At 38.4% G+C, this 24,572-nt stretch overlaps 1 protein-coding gene across 3 annotated transcripts in view; it reads right to left on the bottom strand.

Moving 5' to 3' along the window:
- Positions 1–8,636: 8,636 nt before the first annotated feature.
- dscamb (Down syndrome cell adhesion molecule b) overlaps positions 8,637–24,572 on the bottom strand; it is a 108,042-nt gene continuing 92,106 nt past the window's right edge. The window contains exons 18-34 of one of the 3 annotated variants that reach the window (XM_061046222.1): positions 23,838–23,984; positions 22,922–23,077; positions 22,564–22,697; positions 22,161–22,314; positions 21,643–21,760; positions 21,287–21,453; positions 20,899–20,997; positions 19,535–19,723; positions 18,837–19,127; positions 17,041–17,217; positions 16,800–16,830; positions 16,458–16,573; positions 16,139–16,303; positions 14,694–14,894; positions 14,068–14,370; positions 9,875–10,018; positions 8,637–9,838 (exon numbers count right to left, since the gene is read on the bottom strand). In XM_061046222.1, coding sequence (XP_060902205.1) covers positions 9,480–9,838; positions 9,875–10,018; positions 14,068–14,370; positions 14,694–14,894; positions 16,139–16,303; positions 16,458–16,573; positions 16,800–16,830; positions 17,041–17,217; positions 18,837–19,127; positions 19,535–19,723; positions 20,899–20,997; positions 21,287–21,453; positions 21,643–21,760; positions 22,161–22,314; positions 22,564–22,697; positions 22,922–23,077; positions 23,838–23,984 — 2,951 coding nt within the window. In that variant the 3' untranslated portion in view covers positions 8,637–9,479. Of the gene's footprint in view, positions 10,019–14,067; positions 14,371–14,693; positions 14,895–16,138; positions 16,304–16,457; positions 16,574–16,799; positions 16,831–17,040; positions 17,218–18,836; positions 19,128–19,534; positions 19,724–20,898; positions 20,998–21,286; positions 21,454–21,642; positions 21,761–22,160; positions 22,315–22,563; positions 22,698–22,921; positions 23,078–23,837; positions 23,985–24,572 lie in introns of all 3 variants that reach the window. The other 2 variants (XM_061046220.1, XM_061046221.1) reach the window with 2 other exon arrangements.

A 24,572-nucleotide genomic window follows, 5' to 3' on the forward strand; every position in this document is an offset into this window, starting at 1 on the left:
TTAGTTGACTGTCCATCTATTGTAGCACTACAAGCAGTTTGGAATATGTCAACATAAATATAAATAGGGTGGCACAATCTTTTATGTCGTCATGAATCAAAGACGATGAACCCTTATGGCTTCGGTGATCTATTACTCTTGTTATGTCATGAAATTGTCATTTTTGGTGTTGCGTTAAATGAAAAAAGCGTTTATCTAGAAATTTGCGACACTCATGTTACCCTCATCAGCCCCAGCAGTATCTTGTGACTGCAGATTAGAAAAAATCACTTTAACATACTGGAGATGATGAACATCAGGATTTTAGTAATCTGATGAAGTACAGCCAGAGAAAGACGCATATTGTTCTCACATTGTTGTTGGCTGAATGAAGAAGAAAATTAAGTGTATTTCTTATAGATAACAATGTGGGTTCCAGTGGTCTTCAAAAGCATGAATAATAATGGATCCCGCTTTGCATATACATTTTACTTGGCTTGGACCTTTCTAAAATTAAACATGTGGTTAAGGTTTTCTCACAGTATCACTCTTAATAACAATCCTGCTCCAATACAAAATGTTGTGGTTTGTTTTACACTTAAAAAGCCACAGAAGAGTGTCAAGAATGTCAGGAATTCAAAGTAGTAGTAGAATACATTTCATACAATACAGTTTATTCTTAAAATCAGGTCCATGGCACTGCACAAGGGTGGGTCCCTAAACTGTATTATATCAAGGGCTGTGATGACCTTTACACCACATCTACAAAACAGATAAGCTGTGTAAGCCTGAGAGGATTATACTGCCATGAAAAGTGCACCCATTATTGTGAAATCCAATGCCAGATGTTTCATAGTCAAATGGGTGCATTCTCTTCATTTTAATAGTGCAATTTCTATTTAAAACTGTTGAATCTGAAGTGCCGATTTAGCTCAGTTGGTAGAGCAGCTACCCCATATATACAGAGACTACAGTCCTTGACAAGTCTGCTGAAGGTTTAAATCCCAGATGGATTTGATTCTTTACTGTAATGCCTGTCTACTCCACTCTCTCCTCCCATTATACCCTGTCTCTCTCTCTTATTAATTCAGGCAGACAGGCCCCAAAAATCATCATAAAAAAACTGTTACATTTATCGACAGCACTGTGAAATTCTTACATCGGATTGTCCTGTTTACAAAGAAATGCAAAGAAGGTTGGTGACCTACCCTTTAGCTATAAGGCGACAGAGTCTCAGAGCAGTTCCTTGTTTGTTTGGCAGCTTGTTTTATTTTCCACCCAGATGACATCTAAAAAGGATCCATGCGAGTCATCCAGAGGCCCATAGAGAATAACCGTCCTCCCAAGGCACAGTCTCTTCCCTGTGTTTGTGTGTGCATCTGTGTGCGTCTGTGTGCGTCTGTGTGTGTGTGGTAAAATAATTTAAATAATATATTTCTATATGGAGATTTTCTTCTGATCCTTCAAAATAACCATCTCCTCTCCTTTCCTCTACAACTGTTGTGAGAGAGCCATACGACCTAGTTTAACCTTGAAATATGTCAGAATCAGAATCAGAATCAGGGTTTTATTGCCAAGTACATTTACACATACAAGGAATTTGACTTGGCGTATTGGTGCTAAACAATTAACAAGGAAATAACGCAGAACTAGCAACAACTTAAATAATACAGTATAAGAAGCTATTACAGTATATAAAATAGAATTTAAAAATGTAAAATATAAAACATAAAAAAAAATAAAATAAAATAAATAAATAAAAAATAATAATAATAATAATAATAATAAATAATTTTTTTTTTTTTTAAAGGTGTAATGTAGGAGCTGTGTAGTGGACTATGAGAAAAAAATCTTACAGTGTATGTAACCTACTCACAGAGTGCATGTAAAGAAAATACATTTAAAGTCAAATGGGCGTTAATGTAGCGCATAAAGAACAGTTCAGCATTCACATTACTCTGATGTTTTACTGACTGTGGGGCTGATGAGAGTCTGTGTTATGTGAGAGGAGGGGGGGGGAGGGAGGAACATTGTTCATGAGGCTGACAGCAGAGGGGAAGAAACTGTTCTTGTGGCGAGAGGTTTTGGTTTTTGGACCGCAGCCTTGAGAGCCTTGAGAGGGGAGAGTCTCAAACAGTCCATGTGTGGGGTAAGAGGGGTCGGCCACCATCTTACCTGCACGCCTCAGGGTCCTGGAGGTGTACAGGTCGTGGAGAGATGGTAGATTGCAGCCAATCACCTTCTCTGCAGAGTGGATGATACGCTGCAGCCTGCACTTGTCCTTTGCTGTGGCTGCAGCGTACCAGACTGTGATGGAGGAGGAGAGGATGGACTCAATGAAGGCAGTGTAGAAGTGAACCATCATGGTCTTTGACAGGTTGAACTTCTTCAGCTGCAGCAGGAAGTACATCCTCTGCTGTCCTTTCTTGATGAGGGAGGTGATGTTCAGCTCCCACACAGTAGACACCCTGGAGTCGCCGATGGTGATGGGGCTGGGGCGGCTGCATTTTTTATGTCATCACTTCTTTGTGTTCACATCATCCCTGAAACATTGTGGAAGGTGTAGTTCTTTCACCTTAAAATTTGAAATATATTTCAGAATTTTGAGATCAATAAGGAGTGAAGTTTTAAGGCAGAATAAACAGAGGTACCTTCACTCATACATACTATGGCACTTTTGCAGGGATACACTTTTTGGGGCAAAGATCATAAATTCTGGGGATAATTGTATATTAAAAAGAAAGAGACATTTTAACATGCACCAAGAATCAGATTATGAAATGCATTGCAAAACTTCTGATGCAATTAAGGAACTGTTTAGTTTTTATTGCCTCATTTTTGCTTTCTATTTCAGTAATGGAAAAGTTTTAGAGTTTGGTGTACATGAAAATTGAAAAAAATCTAATCATATCGATTCTTTTATGGAATAACTTTTACAGTGTTATGGAATAATCTCCCTCCTTAGATGGTTTATTGGCATTATTTTGTAGTACCCTCTGTAATACTGTATATTCACCTGTCCATGTTACAGGGGAAATGGATGATTCCACATGCCTTGCTCTCATTTAATTTATATAATTCATAAGTAGCCAGACACATCGAGAGTAAGCAGTATTTTATCTGATAATCTTGTTAGTGTGCATCAACCATGCAAGCATGGTGTGAGTAAATAAAAACAAAGAAACCACTTAAGACTTCACTAAAACTTGATGAAATACTTTCACTTCATCCAATGTTTACTGTAAAAGCTCTCCAATACATGTTGAGCTTATTCATGCCTATAAGATCTCTTCATTCTGTGGTGTACAAGCTGAATTTAGCCTCTAAAATAACTTTCACAAGATAGTTTGACGTCTGCAGCCTCAAACTATTTAGCCTCAAAGATTTCTCTCCTTTATCATGCTGTGTTGTACTCAATTCCAGAAATTGGACTTTAGCAGACATGACTTGGACTTAGACTTGACCATTTATTGCATTTAGAATTGGAAGATGGATAGGAGGACTCTGACATATTTACTTATAAATTGTTATTTTTATGAAGCCCTAATTATTATTCACTTTCTGGTGATGTTCAACAGCATGCGTGATCAAGTGCTGTCTTGTTCACCTCTTTTTGACTGTTGTTTGCTTTTTTAAAATGCATTTTTTTGAAACTTCTGCGAGGCAACCAAATGTGTGCAGCACTGGAAGTCCAAGACAAGTGTATTGTATCTCATCATATCGTTTCATATTGTGTCATATTGTATAATTTCACAGTTCTTGGCAATGCAAGGTGTAAAAGGATTCACTGTTGGGCAAATGGTGTCATAAAATTCAAAATTCTGAATAATAGTGAATAATGTGTTTCTTGGGCTCCTGCAGTGATCCCACATAGATGGCATCTATAGGTATGGTGCACATCTAAGCACGACATACTGTATACCCCAGTTACATCATTTATAATTTAAAGTCTCTAGAAAATTGACTTAAGATATAAAAAATTCCATTGGGTTTTCAAAATGTATTATTTCAGAATCTACAAAAATCTGAGTGACAAGGACATTCTCAACTATTAGAATCCTCGTAAAAAAATCATATTTTCCTAGTTTAGATCTTTCTCAAAACTGTGTGGGTGTGGCAGCTTAGTTTTTGGTTGGCATATAACAATCAAAATTCACCTCAGAATTTAGTGTTTGAATTGAAAGATGTTTACTTTGAGAAACTAGCTTCATGAAGGATGTAACTCTCCATGTCTCACTAATGACCACTTGATCTTATCACCGACTGAAAAGAACACACGAGGCCCATTGGTTGAAGCTTATCATAACCACAGTAAAGCAAGAGTAAAAACAGCAGTTAAAGGGAAATTCAAACCCCTTATGGTTTGATGTGTTGATTCATAGCCCCAAACACAACTCTTTTTAAGCAAAAAGGGGATTTACTGATAATGTAGCATGATCCTTCTGTGTTACAATGCATCCTATTTTCATGTACTTTGAGTCAAATTATTTATGACCAATTACAAGTATAATAAACAGAATAGTTGACATGATCCTTCTCCTAAAAATACCTTGTATGATTTATTTATGGCTATTAGCAGACGGCAAATTAAGAAAACGTTGTTCTTCGTAGTCAATGAATGTCTGTGCTTCAAATATCAATAATGTCCACACAATGCAATCACTGTGGCTCTATAAGAAAAAAAGAGTACTTCTTATTACCTGAAATGTCAAGAAGGGTAGAAGATAAGAACAAACTACTTACCCTTTTCTGTCCGGGAAGAAGAGTCCAAAATGATCACCCGCCACTCAACAAATATGGGTAAAAATCTAATTTGGTGATTAAAATAAATGAGGTCAGGTGCCTTTAAGGGGTATCTGATTCAATACAGCAAATACTGTAAGTTGCTGTCCAAATTTGTTTTGCAATGACTGAACATTGCTTGCATGTGACATGCATTGTATCATGCTACTCAGATTGATCCTTGCTGTCCACCATCGGCTAGGTTACGCCTCCTTTATCTAGCATGTTCAGTTCGTCAACACGTTTTGCGTTCATGCTGGTTGCAGTGCCGCACCTGACCTGCAGGGCAAATCTGAGTCTGCCAGTAGATAGTCACAGTTAGCTAAACAGTCCCACACCGACTAATGGGGACAGGCTTGCAACAGCATCTAATACTTTTGTTTCCTTGGTGTGGATATGCATTTCCAAAACAAGAAGCCTTTCCTCCATAGCAGCAGATAAAAACTACATTGGGAGGCAGAGGAGTAGATAAACACCAGACAACTGTGACAGGAGACAGAAACAATGATAATGACTGTCTCTTAACACTGAGTCAGGATATAACAACAAACAAATAAGATGAATGTGTTTTTTAACAATCCATTTCAAAGCACAATCAATTTATTTTAACATTGAACCTATCTGCACTAAACACTGTGGATGGGCAGTGAAAATCCCAGGGGACTTTAGGTTTTGGTAGTATAGTTTCCAGTTAGCTGCAGAAAACATGTCAGTTTGACCTATTTGTGGGGGGGTAATGCTTTCTTGTCAGAAACATCCTGTGCTTTACAAGTCCTTCATTGAAGACAAGGACGACTAAGCTCCTGGATCAATAGAGTAATCTGAGACACTGAGAAATAAGAGAGAGATGGAGGTCAAAACAAGGGTAAAGAGGAAATGTAATGGGTTTGAAATAGAAACAAACATAGCAGGTTTGTTCATGTGGGGCAACAGAGAGAAGCGAGGGAGACTGTTGTTTGAACACTGGGGGAAAGTCCTTCCTTTTCATGCTTTCTAAATTAACCCCTTGTCTCCTGCCAACTCCTCAGGCACCTCATTATAAAACCCAGTTGGGAGGACACTGGTCTATTCCTAACCTTCTCCCTGACATTGGACGTCAAACTATGGTATCCTCTGTGCACTGTTAAAGGAGAGATCCTTGTAAAAAATATTACACTGCAGACAAGGAACACTTCTTCACCAAAATTTCAATCAAAATCCCTCAGTGACTCCCAGGGGAAGAGCCTGATTCTTCAGTTTAAATGTTTACAATGGAATGTTTGACCTTTAAACTTTATCATCAGTTGCAGATAGCACTAGTTAATTGAGTTGATATTAATAATTATAATTTTGAGTAAATTTAATTGGAAAAACAAGATCACGAGACACTTTCCTATCTTAGATGTTACACTCCTTCTCGTTAATGTTTGGGTGAGTGGTGTACCCAGTTCTGCTTTCTCTCAACACAAGAGGCCAACTGCACAATCAGAATGTCTTCTCCCTGTGCAGATGTGCCATCTTTCTTCATTATACAATCACTCACTAGAGGGGAGTGCATAGATCAGATAACAAAAATATAATTATTGTTATTCACCTACAGTAAAGTGTCACTTAAAGAACATTTTCATGAAATAATATTTTTCTGGTGTACGCTGTTTCTTCCTCGTTGACACTCAGCATATACAGAACAAATAAGGAAAATAAAGAAATACTTAATTCTACATCAGCTGCATGGATGACCATAAAGACTATTATATATATATAAGATGTATATGGATGTTTAGACTTATGCAACTTATATACCAAACAATTGCCTGCCTCTCCCTCACATTTTCAGCACTTTCTGTATCAGCATGACAGTGTAATCCAGATCCAGGTTATAGTATCAGTACTCATATGAATAATTCACTTGTGCTCTGGGTGGTGTGCTCCTGCAAATGGCAGACACATTTGAACAGGCTGTTGGGTTGCCCTTGATGTCTCTCTCTTCAGGTTGTCTTAAAAGGTTTTGTGCCAAAACATCTTTTCCAGTTCAAAATCCACAAACTCGACCCTTGTCGACAGTGAATGGACTCAAACCATAACTACACAGCGCCCTCTGCTGATAAAAAACAGAGCACAGCAGAGTTCATATTAACCAGTGTAACTTTTTTTTTCATTAAAAAAAAGTTTTGCTGTGCAAGACAAATTAAACAAATACATAATCCTGTGAGTTTAAGATCACTTTTAGTTTGATTTTGATATGAAAATAATTTCCCTACTTACTTTGAGTAAAGGAATAAAAAAATATAGTCTTTTCTCGGGTGCAGATAGATTGCCGTGTGCCATTCCCCACTCTCTCTCCCCGGTTTCCTACTCTATCTGCTGTCCAATCAAATAAAGGCAAAAAGCCTCCCCACAAAAAAGACTTCTAACTTATCATCTTAGAAGTTCATTTACTTAACCTTTTCTCCCAATTATTTACTAGTTAGTGTAAAGTTACTGTCCATTGTGTTGCAGCTCTTATGAGATACTGTTAAACAAGTAGTCTGACTTCATGAACCAAATCCTTATTTTGGTCCCTCGACCATTAAAACATTGGATGCTACAGTTTAACTACTATTTCCCAATTATGTCTTCAGTGCTTGCTGTGGGTCAGTGGTAGAGTTGGTGATCTCTCAACTGGAAGAGGGGTTCAATCCCCAGCTCCTGCAGTAACTTGTCAAAGTGTACTTGGGCAAGACACGGAACCCTAAATTGCTCCCGCTGCTGCGTCAATGTGCTTCTTTAATGTGTATGAAGATTAGAAACTTCCCTTCACAGCCATCATTGTGAAAATGTGGTGCGAATCGGTAAGTATAGCCTCGGGATGAAAAGCGCTTTGAGTAGGCAGAAAGATAAGCGCTACAGTATACAAGTTCAAGTCCTTTTACCAATTTACCATTGACACCCAGTACATCCTGCCTAGTTTGTTATTGTCTGTTTCTCATGTGTACTTTATGGGTTTCAAGCTGAGGCTGATAAAACCCTCACGACCCTCTATACCCCACATGACTAGTACATTATCTGATGAATAACTTTTTAACTATTCACAATTGCCATTAAATAAAACATTTCATCATAAACTACCCAGTATGGGTAACACTTCTTCCTCGTTACTTAATGTAGTTCTTGAATTGGAAGTTGTACATTTTTTAAATCTTGACACTTGGCATTGTAGTGAAAAGTTGCCTTCATTATATGTCAGTTCATATTTTGGATTATTTCAGCGATAACCCTCATAATTGGAAACAGATAGATTGGGCCTTGGTTACGTTATTTTTCAGATCAATCTGTGAAGAGGTTCCCAAATAAAGCAGTCCAAACACAAGTTTGAATTATCACAACATGATTCATGGCGTGGAATAAAATTGACTGTGCTACAAAAATATGTTTTGTATATGTTCTTACCTTTTCTTAAATATTGAATAGTTTCACCTCATCTTGACTCTTTATTCTCTTTTTTTAATAAGACTTTATATATAATATACAATGTGGACATGTTTTGCCTCATGTCTTACATTGTGGGAAGTGAGATACTACAAATACACTGCACTCAATCTGTTGCAATGGGCCGAATTTAGACTAAATGTTTTGGAACCACTGACTTACATTGTATCACATTACCATTATGTGATATCAACCACATGCATTTATTTTAGTTTGATTCCTGGTAGTAAAGTAAACAGTTAATCAACTATTTTATACGTGAGGCATCCATTTAAAATCTTTTCAAAAATATGTACAGTTTTCTATAAAATACACGCCTCAATGTTACAGGAATATATGTTCATAGAAATTGTGATGGAGGGAGAAAGAGAGGGCCAGTCAGGAACAGGGATGGATAATGGGCTTGAGCAACAAAAATCAAAGTCAGATGTGTGCAAACATGACTAAGGACTTTATTAACCAAATCAATTTCCCCATAATATCCACAAATAAAAGTGATCTCTTTATATATATTCACATTGTATAATTTCATAGTGAGACAAAATTCTCTTTTTTGGATTTTCCAGCCATTCCTATTAATTGTCATTTGATCAGTCGCCATGCAGTCAGAAAGGTTGAAAAACTTTGAGATTGGTCAGCATTGGCGGTCGGGTCCAACGTCACTCTTCATCTTCTTCTCAATATACTCTTTGTAGTGCTTACCCCCCCTCAGTTACCCAATCACAAATTTCATCACACTGCGACAATAAAATAAAAAATAAATGAAGAAAGCATTGTTCTCCTGTAGAGTGCGCCAAAGTCTTTCTCTCTTTCCTTCTTGTTTTTTTAAAGATATTTTCTGTTTTTTTATAATAATAAAAGTAATAATAATAAGGACTATAATTGTCCATGATATAAATTTAATAGTTTGTTTTTCTTTCTCAAATTTTAAATAAATCATTTTGGCAATCCTCATATGTTGTCACTTTAAAATAAAATAATACTTAAGTAGAAAATAAAAACTGTGAGACAAAAGTTATTAGAACAGAAGCAAGGTTTGAGAGAATGAAAATTGTGAAAACAATAGAGAACAGTGAGAGAGGAAAGAAAGAAAAGAGTGAAAGAAAGAAAGACAGGCTCAAAGAAAAGCATCCACCTCAGACGCATGTCGGAAACGGCTCTATATACAACAATGTCTGTTGTGGAAACTGTCCATCTGTCTCTTGTCCTTCTTCCTGCAGTGTTTCTGCAGTAGTCCTGTTGTCTGAAGCAGATTGCTGTGTGTCCCAATGTTATACAAGAGTGTAAGACTTGGCATAGGGGTTGTTGCTCTGTTTCAGGTGTCCTCTTGAGTCCAGCAGAGACTCCTGGGATGTGCTGAGCTTGGCAGCCTGTGCTTGAGCTAGGTCTCCAGAGGAGGGGGCTTCTGCCCGGACCTCACCCCGAGCCTCTCCCCTCTCTCGGACCTCTCTGTGGGGCAGGGTGGAGGCAGTTCCTGGCTGCCACTGCTGCACCTCCCTGGGTGATGGCACTTCCATTGGGGTGGGCTCCATGGGAGGTGGCCTCTTCAGGGTACGGCTCCTCTGGGGTTCCAGACAGGTCTGGCCCATTGCTCCCCCTCCTCTTGTTTCCCCTGTGGCACCAGCACTAACTCCGCTTGCTCCTGCTCCTCCTCCTGCAGCTCCACCACCACCTCCTCCTCCTCCTCCTCCTGCAGTGCTGCTGCTGCCACTGCTGCTGCTGACCCCTCCACCTCGGGCTGCCAGTGGCACACCACGATTCAACAGGAAATCCATACGGAGGTAGGGTGGTAGGTGAACCAGCTCTCCTCCTAAGAGGTAACACACAGAAGAGAAACAGGTGTTTAGGGTTGTCTTCTAGAGCAGTGATAATCTGACATGTTCTTGGACAATATACATTTTACTTTAAAGCATCAGGCTGATTTTTTTGTCCACTTTATGGCGCGACAACAGGCTGTAAAGAAAGCAATGACACAAAATGACCTCATAGAATTTTTTCAGATTAAAAAACAGTGATATTAAACTCAGTGAGTATGTTTACATAATGGTGTGATGGTGAACATTTTTGCCATGTCTCCTTCTTGTTCTGTTTTCTTCCAACTTGTGTTTTTAGTTGCTAAATATTTCACGATGTTCACCAGCAAGTCCCCAACTTCTCCTGTTCACTGTTAGGTCCAGGGCAAGTACGTTTCTGTAATATTCAAGTTTTAAAATCCTCATTGGATTGAGTCAGCTCGTCGACAGAGAGGGTCCTTTATTAAAATAGGAAGAGTTTATTTATAACTGTAACCTCGCTGTTTTACCTAAAGAATATGAAATTTAATTTGATGCTGTTTCTGCTGAAATCTGTACGCTCTTTACGTCTGTACATTTTTTGGAAGGACTGTGATCATTAAATTATTCTTGAAATCCATAATAAGTTTTCTCTTAAATTTGAAAAAAAAAAATTGAGAGGGGCAATAAAAATCTTATCCTGCCTTTATGCCACTTTCATATCCATAGGTTAAATTTTGCTTACATACTTTGCCTTTTTTCCCCAGCTTTAATCAAAGAAATGTAAATGTATATTTCTATTCTATCAAAAACATGTTATTATTTAGTTTATGTCTGTAATAACATTAATATAATGCCTTGATTCGAGGCATCTCACAGTTTTGTATTTTTTGCCTAAAGAGACAAATAGTATGCGATGAATGCAATAAAAAAGAACACACATTTCAGAGGACCAGAGATCTACAAACAAGTGTACAATGCATTGCTAAAATAACTAAAAATCACACTCTCCCACACACTCCAGACACAAAAGTTCATAGTGATAATGTACAGAAAAAAGGTTGAACGCACATCTCCTTGCACTTTCAGTTTAGAATGCAACTTTGGAAATGGATTTCTTTGTTCACAGGGAGAATGAATAATTGACTGTTTATTAATACGCTCTGTTAGTGCCAGTAGAGATGATAAATGATGTAGAGTATTAATTGAATTAAATATAGATAAAATGGTTTCCATGAGAGCTAATTGTATTTTGAGGACCCATCAGACAATAATTGCAGACACACAGTAATGTGACCAAATTTGCAAACACAACACAACAGCAACTATTCTGCCCCATTAGTCTATGAAGTGTCTGTTTCATCTTCCACTCTGCACAGATGTGAAGGGAGATGTCTTAACATTATATGACCTGTATATGAATTCAGTGTGTGAATAAGCTGATGCTCCCTGTAGTGCTTTAATTATCAACACTGCTGTAGAAGTTTATGAGCAAAGTGCTGTTAAACAAGCTTTGATTGGACAGGAGCATTTTAATTTCTTCTTATGAGATGCTAAAGAGGAATAGCTCAAAAACATAAACTGTTACTATTATGACTATTTGTCAGTTAGTGGTTGTCACATAAAAAGAGATGATGTAAAAAGAAAGAGATGCATTAGAAGCTTTCCCTTTTGTGACGGACAGGTGAGGTCAGTCAAGGTCAGTGGGAAATAGAGACAGAGTTGGGGTATAGCTTTCTCCAGCTGCCAGTCAAAGTTGCCTCTGCACTGAGTCTGGGTTTCAAAAACGAACACTGTGATACACAGCATCAACTTTAGGTTACAGCACTTGCATTGACCTTGCAACCAGCCTGCTGTTTTAGTACACTACTTGCCCAGTCCCAAGCACTCTCCATACACAAATGTTTATGTGAAGTCTAAACTATTGTAAAGAAAAGCAGGCTCAGCTACCTAACAGCAAAGGCCATAACAACTGGATGCCAAATCCCAAATCAGTGTCAAAAAGGAAGAAAAACTACTAGGACAGCAATCCAAATTGCCGTATTGCCAAATTGACATACAGATGTCTCTCTGCTAAAGTGAAGTTACAGCCATGTACTGTCACCACAGAAAAACAATTTAAGAAACACATTTTTAAATGAAGGACAAACATTGGGTTGAGCAGCCCTAATGTATCCCTATCTGTTCATTCATTTGAATACATCTAAAAAAAGAACATAAAACCTCCAGTAGAGATTTTAAATAAATATTCATAGGGTTGTAAAATTATTGCATTGTGCAATATCATACAATAACTGTAACAAATTGTCTTTGTCAGTGAACTGTAGAAGTAGCTAGAGGCTACACACTACACCAGATACTAGCACACAGCGGTGCTGCACCAGCCTTAAAGGTTAAGAGTCTGGTGTTTCATTGAACAATCTCCACTGTGGTGGTGAAGTGTTGTTTTATAATAAGTGACTATCGGCCTAGATGAGGTTAACGGATAGCCTTTAGTTGCCCTCTCCCCTGCTGTACTACCAAAATGAGTCTGCTATCCAGTGGCTGAAACTTTAGAAGTGGATCAGATGGCCTACACTCTTCTGTCACACGAACACACACACAAACACACACACACACACACACACACACACACACACACACACACACACACACACACACACACACACACACACACACACACACACACACACACACTACAAGACACCTCCAGCAATGCTAATTATCAGCTTTCCCATACACCTCTAACAGGACAGCTCATGGGATGATGGATGATCACTGTACATAAGTCAGGAAGAGGGCGTCTGTTTGAGTGTCTGTGCTTCTCTGTGAGCAGCAGCACATCCCACACCCTGCCAGAACTCGTAATCGATCTGCAGAGCTATGTGGCGGTGCAGAGGGTCACGTAAGGTAAGAATACAATCTGAGAGCAAAGCAGAGGGAAGCACAGGTTTTCTCAAATTGTAGATGTCGGAAAGTCATCAACACAAAAACTGTTTTATTATGTTAAAGGTATTTTCAACTGCAATTGAAAGATTCAAATATCTTTGTCGTTATGATGAATGAAGCACTGAACTATTTCTTTAAAGCTGAAAAAATGGAGGAAAACAAGAGTCTACAGCCACAGGATTTCTGACTCTTAAACACAATGTGTTGTGAAATGCTGTAACAAGAATTAAGAGTATGTAACAGCAGTCAAGATTGAGTTAGAGATGATCAAAATTAAAATAGAAAATGTTCATGGTGACAATAGACATTTATTTTTCGAAAACAGTTAACTGAAGTTCTTCCACAGCCATCAAATGAATGAATCTGTCAGGTACTTAGTTGCAACCTCATTATAAAATAAACACTCAAATTAATAGACTTTATATTTGCCATTTTGACTCCCATGAGAAAACAGATAAGAAATTTAAAGTCCGCTAATGGATTACAGAAAAAGGATCTAAAGAGTTGTTATCCTGTTTCTTTGATAAAAATGTTTAAACTAAATGTGTTTTCAAATGATTACAATACATGTACTTCTCCCCTTTCACTGAAATGTAATGTTATACAAAACTGTATTCAGTCCAATTGGATTACGCTAATGGAACCAATTGAATAAAACTGAAATGTATCTGTTGAGTTCATGTTGATGTTGCTACAAAGGCAGAGTAAAAAAGCAAAAGGCGATCAGTATGTGGTTTTCAAAACATATTATTGTTGTGAAAAAACGTTATCCTTCACCTGCTGATGTAAAAACACAGGTAAGAGATTTGTAAATGACTGCAAACAAACTGAACTATGGTTACATTAAAACAAAAGATTTGATTTCTATCTGCTTCAATTCTAGAAAAGTTAAATGAAACCTTCAAATAAACACGACATAAGACCACCGCCTCACTGTAACTTTTGACAATGGTATTCCACAGAATGTTCTGAAACCTAAAGAAACATCTTTTACAACTATAGCTGCAGGAATCATAAATGGTTTTGCTGGGTAAATTAGAGAAGTATTAGAGATCATGATTTTTGAAAGGCAAAGGGGCGGCTCAGTGATTGTAAGGGCAACACAAGGTAAAAGGCTTCGTGGGATCCACTTCCTTACCAGGTCTGTGCGCCTTGGGCACGGCCATGTTCATGACCCGACTGACATCCTGAGGTTTGGGCGGCGAAGCGGTAAAGCGGCAGATGCCTGACTCAGACGGTGTGCTGGAGGTCAGGCTGTCAGTGTAGTCATTGGTCCCTGCTGTCATCTGTTCTGATGAAGTGTCGGAGATGAAGCATTCAGTGATGGTGAACTTGGCGTGGCGAAGCTGTTCCTCCATCTTGGCATGCTCGTAGGCTCTGGCCAGTTCCTCATAGGTGGAGGACGCACTCTCTGTTGATACCATGCTGCTCCGTGCACGATCTGACAAATAACCGTGACACAAGTTTAAGAATAAAATAGACAGTTAAGCACGCTGTTTTATTACAGTAAATATCTGGATAAAGAAAGGGTAGATTCATATCCTGAAGTATTTCTTAAAACCGGGCCAATGTGCCATCGTTTTCAAATAGAAAAACTGCCATCAGTATAGTTTAGATTTAAAAGATGCCAATGTAAAAGCCATACAGATTGTCTTAACACTCTCACATCAGCAACATGAATTCTGTAACAATCTCCAAATTGCGATTACACGAAGCTCCCTGGAAAAGTGTGACAGTAAAACTTTCCATGCTGCTGTACTCAACCTGTATCCTGGGAGGGGCTGACGCTGTAGCTGTCACTCTCCTTGTCTACAGATCCAGTGGCTCGTGGCGTTGGGAGTCTCCAGTCAGTGGTCAGGGTGTGCGAGGAGCTGGTGGGGTGTGGCCGGTTCAGGGTCCACTGGCTAGCATAGCGGCTTCTTGCTGCGGCAGGACCAGCTTTGGCAGTGCGTCTGGCAGTGGGATCTGGTGAGAAAAGAATAGAGCGTAAAACAGCTGCTACATTCTTAAAGAATAATCTATTTAGGCCGACTGCCTTGAATTACCATCGACTAAAACTTAATTCTAACTGGATCATTTTCCAGTTAAAACCCAGAAAATGTTCAATCAAGAATTCAATGAGTGCCTTAAAATGGATATTACTTAATTGCAAAATGCATTCTTTCAAACGTACCTTCCATAATTTAACCTCGCTATTGAAAATAAATTGTACTTCTTTATTATGTTGTCAACAAAAGAATGAGCAGCAGTATCAAATTATTTCACCTCTAATCTGAGTGTGCCTGTCCCTGTATTCAGGTCAGCACTTGTCTGGACAGTTCAAGCAGGGCGATCAGGTAAGCACATGTCAAGAAGATGCAGGGAGATTGCTGATCTTCATCAGTACTGCTTCAGTGGAGTTCAAACAGCAGAAGCCTGGAGGTTGCTCTACAGCTTTGTTATAACTTCTTTAAGGTGGCTAACATGTTGTTCATGGCAGTTTACAGTAAAGCTAAGACATGATGAAATATGTTTTGCCTTGCATTTAATTTAGCTTAAAGGAAGAATTTGCGACGTTTTTATCCAGTAGATGTCGCACTTGTGCACAAGCATGAAACCAAAACAACTCCAGCTACACTTTTGCGTTAGCATGCTAATGCTAGCGCTCTTTAGTTTGCTCGTGGCTTCACACTGCATGTAAACTTACACGAAATGACCGTGATCTAAAACGCTTACGTGACATTCAAATAAGCAGTGAGTTCAGTATGTTATTCTTCTTTTCTCTAGTCCCTCAATTAAACAACTTTTATACACAAGGGGATGAGCCGGCCGGCCGTTCCGTCCATGTAAACACGATGTAGATACAGACAGTGGGACCCGGGTGTCGCACTCATTGTAGACAGTCATGACTCACAGAGTTATTTTCAGAGCATATACTTGATTTCTTCTATATTTATGTGTAAAATGTTGCACATTCAGCCTTTAATGTCCAATGAAATGCTATGAGCAGTGTTTACACTTTATGGTGCTGAGGACAATTTCCTCTAAAGTGACACAAGCCTCCAAAAATATTACTATGCAGATTCAAAATAAATCTAAGAAGAGAAAGATTCATTGCTGATGAGTAACCTATTAAAAGCACACATTTTTTCAACATTGTGGTTTGATTAGTAACACAAGAAAAGCAGTAGTAAAATTAGTAGTAAAGGAAATAAATGTTGAGCACTGACGGTGGTGGGACTCACTGGTTCCTGGCCTGGCATCAGACACGTCCACCAGTGGTCCAGTGGCCTGAGACAGAGACTGATAGTGGACTGTGTGGGTCACGGTTGATGATTTTTGCTTATTTGTCTCCCCAAAGTCGTTGTCTGTCAACAGCACAGTGGACCTGTCATCTAGAGAAAAAAAACATCACAGAGAAAGGTAATAACAGAAGAGCAGGAAGGAAGACAAGGGAAATAAAACAGGAGGAAAAAACAGGAGGACAGTCAATCATCAACATCATGGATATGGTGACTGATGAAAACAAAGCCTAACTTCAAGTCTTACCGATTGTCTCCATGGTGTCTCTCTCCTCGATAAGGAGCTGTGCTCTGGGGATGTCGATGTGCATTCTCAATGTCTGCTGCTGCTTGTTCACTGTGTCTGGAGTCCGAGTATTCTTACTGAGGTCATAAATGAGAAATAGTCATTACTTTCCAGCTGCCTGATTTTGCACTGTATTGCATAAATGCTTATCCAATTCTATTAAAGTTGAAAAGTAGCTGTAAGAACGCAAGACGGATTGCCTATCCTTTGAGCACTTTATTAGATTTTTGTTTATAGGAATTGTAACTCTATCATTGTGATTTATGTTTGTGAGAAGTGTAAATGAAAGTTATGCTTACATACCTCATCAGCATTTCTGCCAGGCTTTTGGCATCTGTGAAGTCAGCAAAGGGGTAGTTAAAACCAGAATAATGCTGTCAGAGTTGATTAGCTACAGCAGCAGAAATGATATAGAATCACTGCATTTAAAAAATGGAATCAGAATGTGTTAGATAAGTCAGTTTGTTGACACTATGCTTGACTATTGGATGTGTATGAGCTGCTACAAATAGAAAAACAAATCATTATGTGATCTTCAACACACCTCTGAGTCTCTTGAGCCTCTGCTCCCTCCTTCTCCTCTTTAGCACCATAAGCATTATAAAGACCAGTACAGCTACCACCAGAACAGAGGTGATGGTCACCACCATCTTCAGGCCTCCACTGCCTGACATGTTGTCCGAGACAGGATCCACTGTCTTCAGCAATGGAGGAATGGTACCTTGAAAATAATTATGAAAAAACATTTACTGAGGTTCAGACATCAAGAGCTGTATCTTAAAGGTCACATATCCTCCTCCTCTTCAACCAGTTTAAATAAGTCTCAGAGCTCCCCAAAACATGTCTGTGAAGTTTCCTGTTGTAAATCCACTCTAATCCTGTATTTGATCATGAACCTCTCTATTTCAGCCCTGCTCAGAACAGACTGTTTCTGTGTCTGTAGCTTTAAATGTAAATGAGCTATGTCTGACCACGCCCCCTCTCTGGAAGGGCTTGAGTCGCTCAGACTTTCACCTCTCCACCCTATTGTTTACAATGAAAAGGCTAGCTCAGAGATCAGAACAAACACCTAGCTGTCACCCTCCTGGAAGAGGGGCTACTGCCCTTTGTGATGTCATGAAGGGAAAATCTCCAAACAGCCTGTTTGAGCACACATTTTCTGAAAATTGGAGTGGCAAAAGACGGAGAGGATGGACTTTTCTCATAATTGTATATGGACTAGAGACACATATTAGTGGTAGAAAAACATGGTGAGGTGGATTTGTCATAATATGTGACCTTTAAAGTTAAGGTATTAAAATATGTTTTTTAAATAATTAGAACACTAATTTTGCAGTTTTTGTTGCTCTATTCATGGTACCTTTGTTTTTAAAAAATCCCTACTGTGCAACATCAAAGTAAAAATGTAAAAAAAGAAGTTCCCTGTAAAGCAAAGACTGTAATACATGTATGGTAATGCCACACAGCCAAAGGCAGAAAAAAAGAATTAAAAGACTAATTTGCAATGAATTCAAACACTTTTGTTTACATTGCTTGATATTTTAGTGTTCATATGAAATGGTTCCCTAACTGCATAAATCAATATGCACAAGCTGTCACACAAAAACATACTGACAGGCAGCACACATCCCAGCAAAAACATAAATTAATCAATAGTTTTGAGTGCTTACAGAGCTGTCACTACCTCCTATCCCCTTTTTACAGCTAATACATTCTTTATACCAACACAATCTCTGGCACAAGGCGAACAAAGCTACAAAATGGTCTGTGGAGGTTGTGAATACTGTCATCACTGAGCTTATCCGTCAGAATACCTATCAATTTGCTCAAAAGGATGACAAAACTGTCTTTTCATGTATGCTCTTAAAGGACATACTGTACTGTATATTAGTCAGACCTGAGTGGGCCGTAATGACACTGCTGTGAAACATTGTTTTGGATGTTGAAATTCTAAAAAAAAGTCTTCTTCCCTTTGTGCTAAACACCTCTTGTACTGACAGTGTTGATGTTGAGGTGACAGAAAAAGGTGCCCTTTTCAAGCTTGGGTGCTCAGCTACTTTAACTGTGTAGTTATACCTTTAACTTGATGGAATCAAACAATACAAAAGAAGAAACACTTCTTATTTCTTTTTTGATTGTTTTACATGTTTTTCCCTCCAATATTGTTAATGTTGTCTGTTAGGTAATTATAATGATACATTTGGCCGTATTTGTTGTAAGGTTATATACTGTCAATTATTACAGGATCAATGGGTTGCTAGCATTGCTTCCAATCCATTCTCATCCATTGAACCTCTATATTTGTGCAACTCTGTGACAATCAGTATAATCCAAACTCACTTCCATCAGCATTGAGAGTAGCAAAAGTGACCCTTTTTTCTGCTGAGCCGGCGCTGTTGGTGACCTTCATCTGCAGTTCATACCAGGTCGCCTCCTGTAAGTCATACAGGATGTAGCTCTTGGTCAGCGATGTGCGCTGGGCAGTGGTCCAGGTGGCCGAGTCAACAGCTCTGTACTCAAGTATGAAGGAGGTGATTGGACAGCCTCCGTTGTTCCAGCCAACCAGGTTGAGCCTAGCCCTGGTTGAGTTAATGCTGGTGAAGAGTTCATGTTCTTTGGCAAATTGTGGTTCTGAAAAGAAAGAGGAAAAAAATCATTGATAATACCAATTCAAGATCATATTTAGGAAAAAAGTTTGACAGTTAAACAAAAGTAAAAATTATGAGGACAAACAGAGTGTCAGTTAATATCCAATTATTGTCAGAAAGCACCAGGTAATTAAAAATCAATTGTAATTGAATAGATTTTTTTGTGTATTACAGGAGTTCTGAGTTCTGAGTTTTTAAAATCAATGAAAAACAAAATCCCATGTCTTCAAATGTCAGTTGTAGGAAGGAATAAAATATTTCCTTCTGTACTTCTATTCTACCTCCATAGATATATGAGGAGAATGTAAATAAATATAGGACAACATGACTGCTAAAAGCTGTTGCTTTAAATGATCTGAGAACAGGGCTAATTCAGGCAGCACCCGATACCTTTTCCATGGGTCTTAGCTTCAATGATCTCACTGATGCGTCCAGGTCCCACTGCATTCTGGGCTGTTAGAGTGAATTTGTACCATGTGCCACATTTCAGGTTCTCTAGACGGTATGAACGTTCACTGGGGCTGATGGGAAAGCTGCCCCATTGTTCGCTGTTGTCCTCTGAGTGTTGCAGGATGTAACCTGGGGAAAGCCAAAGATGAAAGGATGAGAGAGGGACAAAAATATGGGCAACAAAATATTTTTTAAAGCAATTACCATAGTTAATTAGACTAAACAGAAATCCTTATTTAAAATCTACAGTATAACCCTGTGAGGTTGTAAATCAAAATTCAAATTCAGTTCCTTTGTACAAATTTGTGCAAAAATCATTTTCTTTTCATAATCCAAAAAAAATGTCCGAATGGAGAGATGTATACTTCAAATTATGAATTACCTTTTCAACTGATTCAGAAATAAATGCATTAGATAATCTTGATTATTTTTCTTCTTTTTGCTTGAAAGGAAAATGACACTGTATAGAGTACGTCTAATCAGTGTCGATTAATAAATATAATAAAAATGAATAAGTGCTTTAACACAACAAGTCTGCTTATCTCACAACTGTAACTGTAGTCAGTCTTTCACAGGAATACAGGCATGTTTGTCTGTAAAAGTATGTAAATAAGTAATTGTTTGACCTGCTAGTAGACTTAAAACAAAATTAGAGAATATCCTTATGACTGATTCTCTAGGCACCTTGAATGTTGTATTTTTCGAGGGAGGAGAGTGTTGTGGTTAAAGTCACAAAGGGACAAGGGAGTCAACATTGACTTCACTGCAAGCCCAGCTAAAAATAGATGACTGTAAGCTTAGGTATGTTTATTTTGGTGATGGATGACACTGTGAGCAAAGAAGCAAAACAAATACCACAGAAAAGGGGGCCCCGGGAAAGCTTTTATAGTGAATACAACTCCAAAGACAGTAGCCCAATGATCAGGAGCAATGATGAATCACCAAAAATAATCTCACCGTGATTTTGCTTTCTCAAAGACGGAGGGCTTTAATCTTTTACTTAAACAGACCTAATCTTCCTGACTGATTCTTAAATCTACCTTTACAGACGTGAGTATTCAGCCTGATAACCAGATAAGGAGAAAAAGGAGCAAAAAAGGGGTTCTACCTGGTAAAAGGAGGAGGTGACACTGGTTATTGTAAGAGCACATTTAAAAAAAAAATGTGTTTTCATACAAAGGATAACGGATGTAGTGAAAGTCTTTTTGTGTTTGTGCACATTCCATTTAGTCATCATGACACTTTAAACTGTTCTGATTCAAATCCATTTGTTGTAAGTGTTTCTGCCATTGCAGTGCTCTCACCTCTTATGGAGCTCCCTCCATTGTCCCCAGGTATCCATGACAATGTGATTGATGTGGTGGTTGTCTTGGTTACTGTGAGGCGTGGCTGGTCAGGAGGGACTGAGGGCAATAAATAATAATTGCATGGTTAGTGTCTACAACAGCTTTGTCTCTGCTTATAAACATATGGTGCCCCCTATTGGAGATTCCATGGCCAAGATTGAGGAGAGAGCAGACAATGTTGTACTTCGAGATCTGAGGGGATGAGAAAAGTTATATAACCTAGCAGCTGTTCAAGCCCTAAGCCCATGTACCCTTTAATTTCTTTCAAACTTGCTATGTTCATCTTGATAAAGAAATAAACCATTGAAACAGTATGAACATTACTGTGATTTCGGTTTCCGCTCACCTTGGACCTGCAGGTTGAGTGTGATCTCATCTGACCCCCAGTTGTTGCTGGCTACACAGCTGTAGTTCCCGGAATCCTCTGCCTTCACTGTGCGGATAATAAAGCTGCCATTGCCATGAACACTACGACGACCATCCACAAGGACAGGTGTAGGGGTTCCGTTTGTGCTGGACGAAGAGAGAAACAAGGCTGGGCAAATGAATTCTGTAGGCAGTGATGACCAATGCCTACATAATTATAATAATCATAATAACGATAGATTGAATTTAAGCAGTGCCCTTCAAGGGACCCAAGTACTCTAATGAGATGCATAAAATATCTGTAGTAAACAATAATTAATTTTATACGAGACGTACTTTCCCTTGAGCCACTTGATGGTCGGAGGAGGGTCTCCAACAGCCTTGCATGGTAAAACAATATCTTTCATCCAAGGGGTGGTTACTGTCCCATTAAATGTCAGAATTCTGGCTGGTGCTGAAAGCAACAAAAACAGATACACAAGTGTGTTGGTGTGGGTGACACTTTTTCATCATCTGTCAATAAACAGTTTAACAGTCTCCTCTGATTAAAAAAGTTCTTGATGTGTCCATGACCCAATATTTGATGCTTATTGCTGCTCTCTGTCATCAAGTATATTTTCCTAACACATTAAACTTCACTTTTGAAAGATGTGTATATATGTATAGAAAAAAATTCAACAACCCACTTTTAATTTGTTTTTTTTTGTTTTTGTTGTATGAATTAATTTAACCAAAACCAAATTAATCTTCAACAGTGCTCCTATCTTACTCTTATTAGGCTTGGGATCAAAATGCCGTACAAATCATAACTATCTCAAATCTAATTGTTTGCACGTTTAGTAATGATCGAGTACCTTTAGCCAGAGGTTCAACAGTTATCTTCTCGCTGTTGTTGCCATGACCAGCAGCTGTCACGGCAACCACCCAGATACTGTACTGTCTGTTTCGAGCCAGATTTGAGATCCTGTAAAAATAGGCATCTGGAGATGCTTCAAATTCGCTCATCACCTGTAAAATAAAGAAAGAAGGGGACGATTATGTATAACTGTGCAGTAGCAGTGTCCAGAAAGCCAGAGAGTTTGTTTTACTAAAACAAATCTGCAAGGATGTGCCCTTGCTCAGTGTGAGTACAAGTAGATTGTATCTTTACTGATCAGTGAGTTACTCAAGACCACAAATCCCTGGGTTCAAAGAGACAAACTGAGTGGCAAGTTTTTAATTAATATCCCACATTTTTTGGTATACAAATGCTATTACCATCGGATGAAGGTTAGAGCAGAAAATGATGTATTTCCTGATGATGCCATTGAGTTTGAGCGGAGGCAGCCAGGAGACAAACACCACAGAGCTACTGGAGCCTGCAGCCTTAACCCCCGCTGGTGGACCAGGAACTGTGGAGGAGGATAGGAGAGAGATGGGCCAGGATTAACATACTGATCAGCATGATATACATTTATTTTTATGTATTGCTATCCTTTTGAATAAGACTGAATCATTGTATGTAATATATTATATTGATGTTGACATAAACAGAAAACAAAAACCCACTTTATAATCTCAGAAAGGCTCTGAAAATGTTTGGTAAAACATAAGCATTAGTGGTAATGTGTCATACCATCCTCTTTGGTGCGGACATAGATCTGTTCACTGCGGACACCATCTCCAGCGTTGGTGAAGGCTAACACCTGGATGCTGTAGTTAGTGTACTTCTCCAAACTGTCGAGCTCGAGAGATGGCTGATTGGTGGTCACATTTCTGATTTCTCCAAGTTCTAACAAGACAAATGATATAAAAACCTGGGTTAAAAAGTGTTACACAATACAGAGGGACAGTTCTGCTGACCATTTTGTTGACAATTAAAATGTAAAAATATTAGTTACCTGTAATAAAAGCTGCAACATTAATCCAGTCATTTATTTATATATTTATTTACAGCAACACAGTCCAGTAAGAATTATGTGTGGAAATAAAATCCTTTGAATAATGAATTCATATCACACTAAATAACGGCTATAAAGGAGTTTGACTTTTCTTATACCTCTCTTTACTCCTCTCATCCCCTTATGTCCCATCACTCATAGCTGAGGCAATTGTTCTGACTAAGTTATTGCATTGTGAATTATTGATGTAGACCAGCCAGACTGCAGGATGGATACAGCTGGTTTACGTTCAACAGAAACACATAAAGATGGCTAATACTGAGCAGTGCAGACTGCAATGTAATGCAGTCAGTGTAATGTTGGTCTACATTACAAAAATAATTATGTAGATACATTACTGAATGATTATCTTTTTTTAATGTTAGCTTTCTTTGAGCCCAACTTTATTAAAAATATCACACAAATGACACCCCTTCAACTTGAACCAGCATACTTAGTAATAGTATAATGATACCACAGCTTCCCCTGGTGGAAAAACCATGACAAGACGCAAGAGCAATGGAAAAAAAACAAACCTTGAATAGATGGTTCATTTTGGAACAAAAGTGTTGGCCATGATAAGTCTGTTTTTAGATGTGTTGGTTGAAATACCTCCGTCAGGCAGGTTGGCCCAGTAGATGACTCTGTATCCCTGTAGGTTTCCATTGAGAGCCTCTCGGGGCAAAGGCATCCAGGACAGGGAGATGACTTCAGGGGACTTTGCCACAGCCAGAACATTTTCAGGAGACCGAGATGGTACTACCAGGGACAGAAGGTGAGAAAAAGTGAGGGAGAGGGAAAAAAATAGAACTTTAAAAAGTGGCAGCATCAGCGAATGTCTTTGCAACACATTTCACGCTGGCAATTAAATTATACCTAACATGAATTTAAAAAACAGATGACACCTTAGGTGAGATCTGAAACATTAAATACATGGTAACAATGACACAGCATATGTATATTGTTTTCTCTTTACTGAGAGAACCACATTTATTATGATACAAACTTATAAGTAACATTGAACTCTTTCAGTTATTTATAGTGAAAAAGATATTACAAGTAGAGGTATATTATTGACAGAAATGCAGGTAGTAGTAAATTGACTACATAACACAACAACTATATTATGTGCAAACTGATAGAAAACATTAGTACATATTAAAATCTATTAATTTATTTTAAATACAGGCAGTGTTTTATTAAATGATGAAAAAAATCTTCGGTAAGAGGACTTGTTAATCAGACACACAAAACTGTGCTGATTATAGAACGCTTGTCTGTCTGATGTTATTCAACAAATGTCCAGTAGAGGGGGGGCTTTTCTCAATAATAGAGAATGTCGGAGCT

The sequence above is a fragment of the Labrus mixtus genome, chromosome 9, assembly GCF_963584025.1.
Source record: "Labrus mixtus chromosome 9, fLabMix1.1, whole genome shotgun sequence".
Taxonomy (NCBI): domain Eukaryota; kingdom Metazoa; phylum Chordata; class Actinopteri; order Labriformes; family Labridae; genus Labrus; species Labrus mixtus.